Source organism: Diceros bicornis, chromosome 34 (genome assembly GCF_020826845.1).
Source record: "Diceros bicornis minor isolate mBicDic1 chromosome 34, mDicBic1.mat.cur, whole genome shotgun sequence".
NCBI lineage: Eukaryota > Metazoa > Chordata > Mammalia > Perissodactyla > Rhinocerotidae > Diceros > Diceros bicornis.
This window is the reverse complement of record NC_080773.1, coordinates 10,656,309-10,669,193: the sequence shown is the minus strand read 5'-3', so window position 1 is coordinate 10,669,193 and position 12,885 is coordinate 10,656,309. Positions and strand designations below refer to the sequence as shown.

At 42.6% G+C, this 12,885-nt stretch overlaps 1 protein-coding gene and 1 long non-coding RNA gene across 4 annotated transcripts in view; both read left to right on the top strand.

Annotated features, from left to right (window-relative positions):
- Positions 1 to 4,095, top strand: part of ZNF568 (zinc finger protein 568) — a 39,328-nt gene extending 35,233 nt beyond the window's left edge. For 2 of the 3 annotated variants that reach the window (XM_058529133.1, XM_058529135.1), the window contains one exon: positions 792 to 4,095. In XM_058529133.1, the coding sequence (XP_058385116.1) occupies positions 792 to 2,374 (1,583 nt within the window). In that variant the 3' untranslated portion in view covers positions 2,375 to 4,095. The remainder of the gene's footprint in view (positions 1 to 791) is intronic. The other variant, XM_058529134.1, reaches the window with a different exon arrangement.
- A 7,473-nt stretch (positions 4,096 to 11,568) lies between these two features.
- LOC131396775 (uncharacterized) overlaps positions 11,569 to 12,885 on the top strand; it is a 51,048-nt gene continuing 49,731 nt past the window's right edge. The window contains exon 1 of the long non-coding RNA XR_009216683.1: positions 11,569 to 11,594. This is a non-coding gene — a long non-coding RNA (uncharacterized LOC131396775). The remainder of the gene's footprint in view (positions 11,595 to 12,885) is intronic.

Below are 12,885 nucleotides of genomic sequence, written 5' to 3'. Positions count from 1 at the left end.
TTTACTTTATATGGGACACCACCACAGCATGGCTTGACAAGCGGTGCGTTGGTGCGTGCCCAGGATCCAAACCTGCAAACCCCAGGCTGCCAAAGTGGAGCGCGCAAACTGAACCACTGTGTCACTTGGCCAGCCCCTCATTTTCTGAATTCTCTAATTTTTGAACTTTTCCACTATTTTGTGGCCAAATCTCTTTGTTTCTTGACGTTTGCATCTTCATAGTACTTTAACTTTTTAGCTCTGTTATCAGTTAACAGTTCCCTGTATTCCTTTCATCTTCCAGTATTTTGTTGAAATCTCTTGTTCAGCCTTCTTTACACTCCTATTTCCTTTGTCCTTGTGGGTTTGACCCTTTATTCTTTTACTGTTATTTTAATGGAATTTTAAGGAGGAAGAGAAATAAACATATACGTTCAATCTGTTGTATTAAATCGCAAGTGTTAATTTTATCCTCTAGTCGTTTGACTCCCTATCCAGTCACTTATGTGTTTGCCCTTTCATCTTAATTATTCTATTCATTTTACTGATTTCTGCTTTGTATAAGTACACTTTTAAAATCAATCAAAGCTACTTGGGCCTATAAATGTCAGTTTTCTCTCCGTAATATTTTCTATAGGAGTTAATTTCTCCAACCTTAGGAACTAGGGCCATTTGCACTTTGGACTTCTTTCATATTGGTAGACTAGAGCCAATATTAAAAATCAACCTCACATTAGCAAATTTCTGAAATGTTGTTAATAGTGTAGTAGCAGAAAAATTCAAAACTAATTATTTTTGGTCCTCCATTTTAGAAGTTTGGGAAGTTGATGAACAGATCAAGAAGCAACAGGAAACACTTGTGAGGAAAGTCACATCCATCTCCAGGAAAACTCTGGTTAAGGAAAATGTCATTGAATACAAAAAAGTTACAAAAATATTTCCTCTGAGTTCAGACATTGTTACTTCAAGACAAAGCTTCTATGAATGTGACTCACTTGATACGGGGTTGGAACATAATTTAGATTTAGTTAGTTATGAGAAGGGCTGTGTAAGAGAGAAAAATTATGAATGTAATAAGTATGGGAAACCATTTTACCATTGCTCATCCCATGTTGTAACCCCCTTTAAGTGTAATCAGTGTGGACAAGATTTCAGTCATAAATTTGACCTCATCAGACATGAGAGAATTCATGCTGGAGAGAAACCCTATGAATGTAAGGAATGTGGAAAAGCCTTCAGCAGGAAGGAAAATCTTATTACACATCAAAAAATTCATACTGGGGAAAAACCATATAAATGTGATGAATGTGGAAAAGCTTTCATTCAGATGTCAAACCTTATTAGACACCAGAGAATTCATACTGGGGAGAAGCCTTATGCATGTAAGGATTGTTGGAAAGCCTTCAGTCAGAAATCAAATCTCATTGAACATGAGAGAATTCATACTGGAGAAAAACCCTATGAATGTAAGGAATGTGGAAAATCCTTCAGCCAAAAGCAAAATCTTATTGAGCATGAAAAAATTCATACTGGGGAGAAACCTTATGCGTGTAATGAATGTGGTAGAGCTTTTTCACGAATGTCATCTGTTACTCTTCACATGAGAAGTCACACAGGAGAGAAACCCTATAAATGTAATAAATGTGGAAAAGCGTTCTCTCAGTGCTCAGTGTTTATTATACACATGAGAAGTCATACAGGTGAGAAACCCTATATATGTAGTGAATGTGGGAAAGCCTTCTCTCAAAGTTCATCCCTTACTGTACATATGAGAAATCATACAGCTGAGAAACCCTATGAATGTAATGAATGTGGAAAAGCCTTCAGCCGGAAAGAAAATCTCATTACACATCAGAAAATTCATACTGGAGAGAAACCTTATGAATGTAATGAATGTGGGAAAGCTTTTATTCAGATGTCAAACCTCATTCGACACCAGAGAATTCATACTGGTGAGAAACCCTATGCATGTACAGTATGTGGGAAAGCCTTTAGTCAGAAATCGAATCTCACTGAACATGAGAAAATTCATACTGGAGAGAAACCTTATCATTGTAATCAATGTGGAAAAGCTTTCTGTCAGAGACAAAATCTCCTTGAGCATGAAAAAATTCATACTGGAGAGAAACCATTTAAATGTAATGAATGTGGTAAAGCCTTCTCTCGAATCTCATCCCTTACTCTTCATGTGAGAAGTCATACAGGGGAGAAACCATATGAATGTAATAAATGTGGAAAAGCCTTCTCTCAATGCTCGTTACTTATTATACATATGAGAAGTCATACTGGTGAGAAACCCTTTGAATGTAATGAATGTGGGAAAGCCTTCTCTCAAAGAGCATCCCTTTCTATACATAAGAGAGGTCATACAGGTGAGAAACGCCGAGAGTACTAAATGAGGCCTTCTCTTAAATTCAACCCATGCTCTACTTAACTTTTGAAATATCTTGGCATAAACTCAAAAAAATGAAGAAGATCTTTATGGAAAAGTTGTAAAGCTTTATTGAAGGGCATAAGACTTGAATAAGTGGAGAGAAATACCATGTATGTAGATGGAAAAACTCAATGTCATAAAAATGGCAGTTCTCCCAAAATTAATCTATAGACTTAATATACTTCGAAACATCTAACAAGAATTTTCCTGGATCTTTACAAAATGATTCTAAAATTCACGTGAAATAGGAGTTGATGGATTGCTGAGACAACTTTGAAAAAGAACAGAGAGGACACACCTTCTACTATATACTACACGTTATAAAGTTATGGTCATTAAATAGTGTGTGGTATTAGTGCACAAATAGGTAAGTAAACAGATTTTACAGAATAGAATGCCTAGAAATAAACCAATGAATATACGTGAACTTGCTGTATATTAGACATGACACTGAGAATCAGTAGGGAAATGATAGCCTAGTCAATAAAAATTGGAGTATTTGACTCTCCATATTGGGGAAAATAAAATTACATACTATCTTATAACATAAAGAAATGGAATTCCAAAGGACTTGAACACTGTATTGTGAAAAGCCAAACTCTGAAATTCTTGGAAGGAGATACAGGATATTGTCTGTGACTTTGAGGCAGGGAAGCATTTTTTAAAAGACAAAAGGACTCTGCAGTTCCACTTCTGGGTATATATCCTAAAGAAACAAATATGCATAAGAACTATATATATCTGAATTGAAAACAACCTAAATATTGAGGGGGTAATTCATGAATAAAATGTGATATATTCAAATAATGGAATAGTATACACAGTTAAAAGCAATGGACTAGATCTGTATTTTGTAACATGGGTAGTTATCTAAAACAATGTTGAGTGAAAAACATCAAGATCCAGATGAAACATATTGTATAATGGCATTCATGTAAATTGGAATGAGATTATTCATAAAGAACAGAACTATGTTTTTATTATCGAAATATGTATGTATGTAAACTATTTGAAATGAACTAGAAGCATACATACCAAATTATTGTTAGTGTTGTCTCTGGCAAGAGATTAGGATTGAGGCTGTTGATCAAAGGGGATTTTTAGCTTTATTTGTATAATTTTTATGCCTTAAAAAAAGATTGGTAGCATGTAAAATAAATCTTAAAAGTTAATGGTAATATGGATGTCTTGTCTTAATAGTGTTTTTGTAGTTATTTCTTAGAATTTATGGACTAGCGGAAGCCTATGCCCAAAGACAAAAACGTTATAATGGCTTCATATGCCCTATCAGATGCTGAACTATTTTATCAAAAATATTTCCAGAAAATTAGTAATTAGAATAGTCCTATTTACTATATAAAATGAAATTAGCATATTTTTTCAATCTTATGATGCTTTTTTTTTACATTTTACTATTTCTGAAATTGAGACTCATCTTTCAAGCAGTTGTGTCTTAGATTCAAGTAAATATGTAATTATTAAAAATTTGCAAATCAGATGGCAGTGTGACAAATCAAATGTGATTTTATTTACTATTTTAGGGCATCATAGTCTACTAACGATCCCTCCTATCTCAGTGTGTCTTGCATTATTTGACAATAGATTCGTTGGATTCATAGCTAAATAACAATATGCTTAGAGTCATTGTGGAGAGAATAAGATTTTCCTGAGAAATTAACTCTGTGATATTCGTTTTCTTGCCCTGCAAGTTCCCATACAACCAGCATAGGCATTAATATCATTATTAATTATTACAACATTTTGAAATGAGAAGGTCTTTTATTTTCTTGAGGTGCCCATAAGCAAGTATGTAAAATTGCTTCACTCTTAACCTACAGATCATTTTATTCCTTCCAGAATGCTTGACTTATACAACCTATCTAGTTTTGGTTGAAAGTAGTGGTCTCAGACCCTGAGCAATAATAACCGAGTTCCTTTAAAAGTATCTCATTCTCTCTAACAATACATGAGGCAACTGTTACTTAAGGTAATTTTGTATCATGGCAGCTCTACAATATTACTTGATATACAGAAAACTATTAGTGCCTTTTTTAAAAGGAGGTTAGGACGGGGGATTGTGATCAAAAGGGAACTTTAGCGTTGAATGTTTGAATGTCAACCATATTTTTTTGAAGCTTATGTCACAAAACTAAATATGTCTCTCTCAAACTAAAGTTGTGAAGTACAAGCATGACTATATCAATTTTGACTTTTATTAGCTCTTTTTGAAGATTGACAGTGATTTATAATTGTAAATAGCAGGGACTGATTTTTGTGAAAACAACAATTTACCAAAACTTGAATATCTAAGAGTATTGTCATTTTATAGTCTCTTGTTTAATTCATTTTATATGAAGTCCAATTTTGCCATCACACCTAATTTTTGTAGACTTCTTTTAAAATAGTTTTCAAAGTTCATGTAATATCTACATAAGAAAACCTGTGTAAATATTTTTATTTGCAAGACTTTTTTTTGTCTAAACTGTCATTTTTCTCTCTGATTTATTTCTTTGTGTTTATTTGGCTTATACTTCGTTTAAATCCTTTGCCCCTTTCTTTACATAGCTTTGGAGTCAACAGAAAAATTTTAAATTTCACTTATGGTCAATAAAGACCACCTTAGGTGCCTCTTTTGGCCTCTCCCAGTAAGAGTGGCTGTGCTTATTGTGAGATAAATGCCTCGGAGTAAACCTGAATCCCAAGTCTAAGAAGGGTGTTTTACTGATCATATGTCAGCCAGAAGATGATCTGGTCTCTGTAAGTTAATTTCTTTTCTTGTCCTAAGGAGCAGAAATAAGGTATAAGTGACTGAGATAACATCTGAAAAGATCATTAATCAAATCATGATAAATCCCTCTTTACTGGATATACAGTAAACTGCTGCCTGGAGAATTTCCATTCTAGATTTCAAACTTCATTTGAAGTTTGCTGATATGAAAGATGAGGAAGAGAGAGAGAACGGATGACGCCTACATTTTTATGGAGAACAACTGGTAGGCTGGTCAACCATTTGCTAAGAATGCAGCAGACTAGGGAGAAACATTTTGGGGTAAAGATTGGGGGATGGAATTGAGATCTATTGTGGATATTCTTTTAGCTTGTGTTTCCCAGAAGTAGACTAGGGATGAGGATTCCTATGCAAGTGATTTATTAAGGAAGGGCTCCCAGTGAGAAGGCTTAGGGCATGGAGGAAGCAAGACAGGAATGAGGAATAAGTCAAGAGTGTGATCTCAGCCATAGTCCTGCCATGAGTCATTTCAGCCTGATCCTTAGCGGAACTCTAGAGTGTAAGCCATGCCTCAGAGTCGTCAAGATTCCCCCCTAAGGACTAAGGCACTGTGCTGCCAACTGCTGAGAATCTTGACTGCTGACAACTCACAGCCAAGTTCCTCTATAGGAACTGTTCTTGGATGAAGGGGGCTGCATTGTGCACGGTTACTCTGCCTCCCCAAAAGCAATCTGGCCCCCTGCGCCTCCATTTAGAAGTCTGAGATCCTTCTCAGTTCTAGAGCTCCCCAAGGGATTGCAACTGCATGACAATTCCATTTCACTTTCCACCCAATTCTGTTTCCCTCATTCCGTTACAGATGATATTCCCAAGAACTGTTCCTAATAAACCACATCATAAATTTCCATCTCAGATTCTGTTTCCCAGGGAACCTGACCTAAGACAGTGGGGCATTTTGCAAGAGGAATTTGCAGATTGAAATTTTTAAAAATATTTTTAATTCAATTAAAAACTAATAACCTCATTACATGTTAACATAAATAACATTTTAGTAAAAATGATTATTTTCCAAAACAAACATACTTAAAGAGTGGCCTTGGGGCTGGCCCAGTGGAGTAGCAGTTAAGTGTGCACACACCACTACTGGCTGCACGGGTTCGGAACCCGGGCGCGCACCAATGCACCACTTGTCAGGCCATGCTGTGGCGGAGTCCCACATAAAGTGGAGGAAGATAGGTACAGATGTAAGCCGAGGGCCAGTCTTCCTCAGCAAAAAGAGGAGGATTGGCATGGATCTTATCTCAGGGCTGATCTTCCTCACAAGAGAAAAAAAAAAGGGTCCGGCATGGTGGTGCAAGCAGATAAGTGTGTGTGCTCCACTTCAGTGGCCAGGAGTTCGCGGGTTTGGCCCCGGGCTCGCACAGACGCACAGCTTGTCATGCCATGCTGTGGTGGCGTCTCATATAATGTAGACGAAGATGGGCACGGCTGTTAGCTCAGGGCGATCTTCCTCAGCAAAAAGGAGGATCGGCATCGGATGTTAGCTCAGGGCTGATCTTACTCAGGAAAAAAAAAAGAGTGGCAGTATTATAGAATTTTGTAAATAAATGGTTTAATCAAAGACAGCAGGCTTCTCATACCTGCTTCTGGATTCAGTCTGTAGCAATGTCATATGTCATGTAGACTGGGAAACTCTACTGTACACTCATGAGAGAATGACAGTCAAAAGAAAAACTCTTGGAATTATTGTGAAAATAATTTTTACCTTAGGAACCGCTAGGGACTGCCAGACCACTCTTGGAGGACTGTTGTTTTGACATCAACCCTTCTGCACAGGTTGTGGCTTCCATTATTTGTAAGTCACAGGCATACGTCTTTTTGATTGCCTTGGTTAGTTTGGTTTTTAAACGCAGAAATGGGCCTCCGTTCCCTGACAAGACTGAGCATTTCCCTTCTGTGTCTTGCACCAGTGACTGAACTAATGTTCCTAAGTCCTCTGTACCTAGCCACGTACCTGTCTTAAAGCATCATTCACATCAAGGAAAACGCAGGGATTTCCCTTTGGGGTCTCACGACTTCTGGCGGACGTCCCCGGAGGTGGGCTGCTGCCGTCAGCAGAATTCGGAACACGACGGGAGGGGTCCGAGCCCGGAGAGCCCTTGAGAAACTCTTCCTGACAATCCCAGGGCCTGGAAGAAGCTGCTCCTTCTTCAGCGTGCTGCCTTTGAGATCGGCCGGAGCCCCTTCGGGATCATCCCCACTGTGGAGGTGACAAAGGCCTGACGCGGAGGATTTGCGTCAGTGGCCCGAGGGCCCAGCGGTGCTCCACGCCTTTGCTGGGTCTCCGCAGCCGGGTCCTCGGCGGCCCTGCCCAGGTACCGCCTGAGGGCAGGGGGTGCCCTGGGGGCGGGGCGACAGGCGGGAAGGGCGAGGCGGCAGTCAACACTTTCGCGGAAGGCACGGGGACAGGCAGGGCCCCTGGGCCGTGGCAGCAGGGCACGGGCCTCCTCAGCCCACGTCTAGGGGAGGCTCCGGCCCCAGAGTCAGTAGATGTGCGGTTGAAGCCACCGTCACGTGGGGCGGGATTCTGGGGATCTTCATCGCCCCAGGCTCCCCGGATTGCACCGCACCCGCTCCGCATCAGAACCCATTCCCACCCGCTGCGGTCCGCATTCGGGTGCAGAGAGGGGCCCAGCGGGCCCACGTCTCGCCAACCATTAATGCTGCCGCCCAGGTGGCGGTGATGATGGCAAGCAGAGGGGCGGAGTCTGGGGGGGCCGCAGCGGCGGCGGTGGCAGGCACCCAGAGATTTGGGATCTCCGGGACCTTACAAGAGGAAGGCGCAGACGCCCTCCCCACCTGCACCCCTCTGCCACACTTCCTCCTCTCCTCCACCACTGCCCGCCCCCTCAGGCGGCCCAGCTTCTCAACGCCAAAGCCGGCCAACAACTGAATCAACTGCGCATGCGCGGGCAAGCGGCGCCTCTGGCCTCACAATGACCAGCCCCGTTGCTAAGCGACCTGACCGCGAGGCTCTGAGGGAGCGGGCGCGCCCTCTGGCGGTAGCTAGGCGCCACGCCACATCCCCAGGCTGTGGCCCGTGCTCTCCTCAGCGGGCTCTGGCCCATGTTTTCCACCGGTCCTTCAGATGGCTGGATGGAAGGCAGGCAGGCAGGAAGTTAGGTCCAAAGGAAGGAAAGAAAGATGGATAGATAGGTGAATGGGTGGCTGGGGCTCCCAAGAGTGGAGGAAGGCGGGGCAGGGGCCTGGCTGACTAAGCAGGATCAGGAGCCAGGCAGTGGTATCCCGTCCTCAGCTCGGCCTTCAGAGGGTGACTGGGACTGCCTGGCACAGCCTCAAAGAGGCCTGCCCTGTGATCCCAAGAGGGGGCCGCCCGTGTGCTTCTGGGTGGCTTGGCTGGCTCAGGGCCTTCTGCGCCTGGAGCCCAGGCCGAGCCCACGGAGCTGCACGACCAGTTGCCGGGATGAGGCTTCCTCGCTGGGCCTGGGCATCCTGCAGACCCCGTTCTTCCCAGTGACCTTGTGGCTGCCTTGCTCTGTTTCTGCTGTGCGCCTGGGTGTCAACTGTCTCTTTTCCTCCTTGAAGTCTCTCCCGAGTTTTCCTAAGGGGTGGCTGGCTTGGCCACGGCTTGGGACCAGCAGTTGTGGGAAGTGCCTCTCCATCCTGAGAGACACCTTTCCAAACACAAGAACACAGAAAGACCTTATCAGGGACTCATTTTACCCTTGGAGGGAAAATGGCCAAAGAGCTCAGGGAAGGTGCTCAGGACTCTAGTGTCACCCTACCACGCTTGTTGCCCCAATGCTCCAATCTTCCCTAACCTTAGTAGCATGATCAAGAAGAGGAGAGTCGCCTGGGCACGGCAGGATCGACTCAACGGCAGAGCTTATGGCCCACTCACCACTGCCCCACTGCCAGCTGAGCTGTCTCTTTTGGCCTACCAGCACTTCACCTCCTGGCTTCTGCTTTTTTCCTGGGAAGTGGGTCCCCAGTGGCTGGGCTTGGTGCTGGGCGTGGTGGGGGCAGGGGGAGGGGGTCTTTGGGACCAGGGTTTTTCCTCGGTAAGCGCTCCTTCTCTCGTCTCTCCCTCTCTCTCTTCCTTTTTTCGTTTTACTTTTTCATTGTTAAACTCAGAAGACAGACTGCTTTCCCTTTCCTGCCTGAAAATTTCCCTTCCTTTTCTTCTCCCCTGTGCTCACCCCCTGGGCCTCATCATCCTGCAGTCCCCATTTATCCCAGTGACTTTCTGCATGAACGCTGTTCTTGACTGTGTGGTTGACTGTTAATTTTGTTGTTTTTGTTCCTTTTGATATATATTTTAGTACAATTTTCCGTGTGATAATCATGAATCTACAAATTAAGTTTGGCAAAACAGATGAATGGAAATCTGACACTTTCTTGGTATAATACGTTGGTGATGCTTCCTATTCATTACTTGTACTTGCCTTGTTGCTATATGGAATCAAATAGAGACCTCTGTTTTCACTGTCAACTCCCAAGTTGAATATTCTTTGTCAGAGGTGGACAGGAAAGGTTTAAATGTTTCTGATACTCCTTATACCTGTTATCAACTTATTTCCTCACTGCCTTAAAGCCATCTTTCTTTTTTCTGATTTGTAGTATGGAGGGTAGCCCTAAGCATTTCCCCATTGTCAGCTGCATCAAGATAAGCTTTTCAGTAGATGAGATTAGAGAGATACTGCATGAAGATAGGGCTCTTTTTCCCATTTCTGAAATGGTTTTCCATTCCTACTCTGATGGTGAGCTGCAGCCACCATCCAGCATGCAGGATACCCAGTGTCACGTAATCTTCTGTGAGTTTTGACAGCACTCACTGGCAGCTGCGTCTGTCAATGGACTAACCTTCCAGGGATTTCACTACTACACTCTCAACCCTTCTTCCCCCTTTTAAGAAGCTTCCTTGCACATTTTGTAGCATCTTCCATCTTCTTGAACATATGAAGTTTTATTTGTAACATCTTATTTAACAACCTTTTCTATGAATTCTATCAACTGTATAATTTCTTGGAATTCTAGCCACTTTGGCTTTCCTAAGTTCTCAACACTTTTCAATTCAGTGCAGCTGGCATAACCTTTCCTGTGCTGTGGCCTGAAAAGTCTCTGCAGGCAGTACACTAGGGTCGTCACAGGACTCACCTCTTTCTTCTCCTTCTCTCAGGGATTCTTCTTCTGATTTGCCTGTTTTCAACTGTCATTTTATTTATTTTTTCCAGTTTTTTATTTGTTGAAGGCAGCAAAGGTAAATCTGGTCCTTGTTACACCCTCATGGTTGGAAGGGAAGTCCACTTCTGTTTTTTTTAATACCACTAATTAGATAGTATTATGATAATTAATATTTTTAAGAAGTGTTTGTTTGCCTTCACATACATGTTTCCCATCGTTGGTCACCATTCTTTGTTGCACATTAGGCTTTCCTTCTGGGATAATTTTCATTCTTCCTGAAGAGCATCCATTTGAGATTCATTTACTGAAGTCTCTTGGTGGCGAACTCTTGTTTTTATTGGTAAATATTTTATCATCATTCTTGAAAGATACATTTCCTAGATGCCAAGTTCTGGGTTTTTACCTCAACCCTATAAACATATTATCTTGCTGCCTCTGGCTTCCATTTGTTGCTGTTGAGAAGTCTGCTTCCTGAAATCTTGGTTATTTTGGAGCTGAAAGGTACTCTGCCTATTGATAGGCCAAGTTCCTCATGCTAAAGCTCATGCTAAAGATTAGAACATCTCGGCTCAGAATTGCCCCCAGGTCGCACAATCTGACAGTTTGGGACTGGCATCCGCACCCCGCTGCTCTGGCTGTCAGGCCTCAGATAGCCCAGTTTCTTAACCAAATGTGCATGACTTTGGCTGGGGAGAGGTAGGGGGGATCCTGGAGGTTCTGTTTCCTCATCTGCAAATGGGGTCAAACACAGACCCGCCTTATGCAGCTGTTGAGGTGACATAGGTGTGGCCCAGCCCACGGGATGCCACCCAGTAGGAATATAAGAATGGCAGGTGGAGGGAGGACTAAACCGTTGACAGTCTCCAGAGGCAGCAGTGAGAGGTGAAAAGGCGCAGGGGCGGAGCTTCATAAGCTAGAGGAGGGAATTCGAGGATTTGGGGCGGGGCTTGAAGTTTGAAGCGTTTAGATGGGCAGTTGGCAGGGCTCTGAGAAGCCACGAACAGGATTTCGTGGGAAGCTGGCCCCACCTTGGCGGCTCTGGTTGGACGCAGCGAGGCGCAGAGGGAGGGGCCTGGGCGCGGTGGGGGGGGGGGAGGGCGGCGCGAGCGCGGGGGCGGGGCCAGCGGCTGCCGGCGCCCCTCCCCCGCGCGCTGCTGCGTGCCTGGCAGGAGGTGGTGGCGGTTGGCGGTGTCGTTGGGCGGAGAGGCCTTTGGAGGACGTGGTAGCGACTCAAGTAGCGCAGCCCTGGTAGGTCCGTTAGTCGTTTTATACAATCCTGCGTCTTATTGTTCTCATCTGGCAGAACTCTGCTAGAATAGACGGAGACCGATGACATGTAAGCAGTTGCTTTGTACCGTCAGTTCAGTTGCGAAGGCCAGTAGATATCTGTCTAATATTAATTCCCTTGCTGCATTCCCTGTAAAACTAAAGAAATGGGAAAAATCTATTTTGGACTGGATTTTGTACATTGAAGAAGACATTTAAAGAAATGGGGGTTTGTTTGGATATGAAGCCTAATAGTGACATTGGATCTGAGAGATTTCATAAATAAGTAGGAAAAAAATGAAATGAAATAGAGAGTTGTGTTGTATGTTAGACGCCAAAGTACAGCATTTTGCGGTGGGTTATGGTCATTTCTACTGAGGATTGAATGGATTGGTGTAAAAGTCAGATACTCACCTTTTTGACAAATCCAAAATAAATTGTATTTATTTTTAATTATTTATGGAAGGAACATTAGAGCCTGATGAATTTGAATAGTAGAACATTTTCTTGACTGACACATGCCAGTGAAATATCACTGCAGACCCAGTATGGATCTTTTGTTCCTTTGCCTGCAGATTGCTGTAATCAGTGTTTATGTCTATTACTTTATATGGAGTTTCAGAAAAGATTCAGGGTAGGCAAACAGCCTTTTTCAAAACAGTTGGATTTTTAAAATTTAAATGTTATACTTCATGCATCTGTCACTTCTCTGATCCACTCTAACCATCAGAAGTTACTCTAATGCCTATGAAATATAATGTTCAGATAAATGATCAGCTCTTAGTTATATAACTGGGAATGTGCAAACTTCAATCCTTAATGATTGCAAAATATTTGTTTCTTAATATTTTGATTTGCTGTGACTGCTGCTTTAGAAATAGATATTGTTAAGTGGGCGGTTGAACCTTTGACTCTATTCTGTATTCCTTTCTGAGAGCTTAGTTTGTAGTTCCATGATGCGTAATAGAAGGGTTTTTTGATTGTAACAGCTTTATTAACGTGTAATTCACATACCATAAAATCCACCCATTTAGTGTACACTTCAGTGATTTTGAGTATATTCACAGAGTTCTGCACCATTACCACAGTCAGTTTTAGAACATTTTAATCATGTGCCCCAAAGAAATCCCAAACCTATTAGTGCTCCCCATTTACCCCCAAATCCTTCTTCGCTAGGCAACTACCAATTTACTTTCTGTGTCTATGGATTTACTTATTTGGCAATTTCATGTAAGCTGATCATACAACACGTGGTCTTTTGTGACTGGCTTTT